Below are 1,171 nucleotides of genomic sequence, written 5' to 3' on the forward strand. Positions count from 1 at the left end.
CACGCTGTCATTAGACAACTCGGCAGTGGAACAAAGTGCACTCATTGACCACTTAAACGTAAGCAAATGTGTGTTCACTTCATGAAGGCTGTAAAACCACAAAAGGATGACACGCACAAATGCAGTTAGCAGTCTTTTGCAAACATAAGACACGAGTTGAATAAATGGCCTTTGTGTGTCAGTTTCTATCCTTAGCGTGTTTTGAGGGGACTCATTTCAGGAAAGGAAAGTGAGAGAGATGCCATCTGTTTTAGTTATTTTTGCTTTGCGTCTCTTTTTCCAACGGTTGTGAAAGAGGAATCGACGTTCTCCACTGGTGCATGTACACAAACCGCATGGACTTTTTTTTTCTTTTGCTTTTAGATCACCAGGCTTTTCTTTTCTTTGACTGTAGCAGGACAGATAAATTGATCAACTGTGTAACTTTCCCATGCAGAAAATCAAAGCTTTCATTCTAAGAAACTGACCTTTTTAGTTTATTCAGGAAGCTGCCATCATTTTTCTTGATATCTTGAACGATCTTCTGAAGCTGCCTGGAACGCAAACATAAGGTTTCATACAGAAGTCATAAATAAATGCAGTTGTACATGCACATGTAATTTGTCTTGGTTCTCAGCTCAAAAAAGTACTTTCCAAAGAAGCATTCACATAAGTTCCTCATTTCACTTTTCCAGACAGAGTTTAGAGGCATTTTGCTGAATACAATGAATACAAGTCTATATGGACATTTTTGTAGTTTTACAGTGTTTTGTAATGAATTGCAGAACATATTACCAAGCAGAACATTAAAAAAAACACATTAAAAAATCATAGCTTTGTTTTTCTTTTTTTTGTTGCTAATTATACTCCTTGTACATTTGAAACAAACTAAAAATTGGCTTAAAGCAACAACGCTCACGCGAAAGTTACAACAAAACCCATCTTCTTACCGGATCTTTGCTGTGGCAGGAGCAGCCAGTTTACCTAACGTATCCATGTTCATGTTTGATCCAAAAGTTTACATTTTTCGGGCCACATTCCTGTCATGCGGTAAAGGTCGACTGCCGAATTTTTCGCAGAATTGTAAATGAACCCTGCCTTTGTTTAGTCACGTCCTTCTCACACAGGGGAGGGAATTTGCTCGAGCCACCTCTGTCAGACAAATCACTTCTCTTTTCCACTCCCCTTCACC

The 1,171-nt window shown here is 38.6% G+C and overlaps 1 protein-coding gene across 1 annotated transcript in view; it reads right to left on the reverse strand.

Moving 5' to 3' along the window:
- Positions 1-1,120, reverse strand: part of blnk (B cell linker) — a 12,619-nt gene extending 11,499 nt beyond the window's left edge. Inside the window, exons 1-2 of the mRNA XM_005735160.2 lie at positions 930-1,120; positions 468-533 (exon numbers count right to left, since the gene is read on the reverse strand). Of these exons, the coding sequence (XP_005735217.1) occupies positions 468-533; positions 930-982 (119 nt within the window). The 5' untranslated portion in view covers positions 983-1,120. The remainder of the gene's footprint in view (positions 1-467; positions 534-929) is intronic.
- Positions 1,121-1,171: the final 51 nt, after the last annotated feature.

Source organism: Pundamilia nyererei, unplaced genomic scaffold, assembly GCF_000239375.1.
Source record: "Pundamilia nyererei isolate P.nyererei 1_Seehausen unplaced genomic scaffold, PunNye1.0 scaffold00062, whole genome shotgun sequence".
NCBI lineage: Eukaryota > Metazoa > Chordata > Actinopteri > Cichliformes > Cichlidae > Pundamilia > Pundamilia nyererei.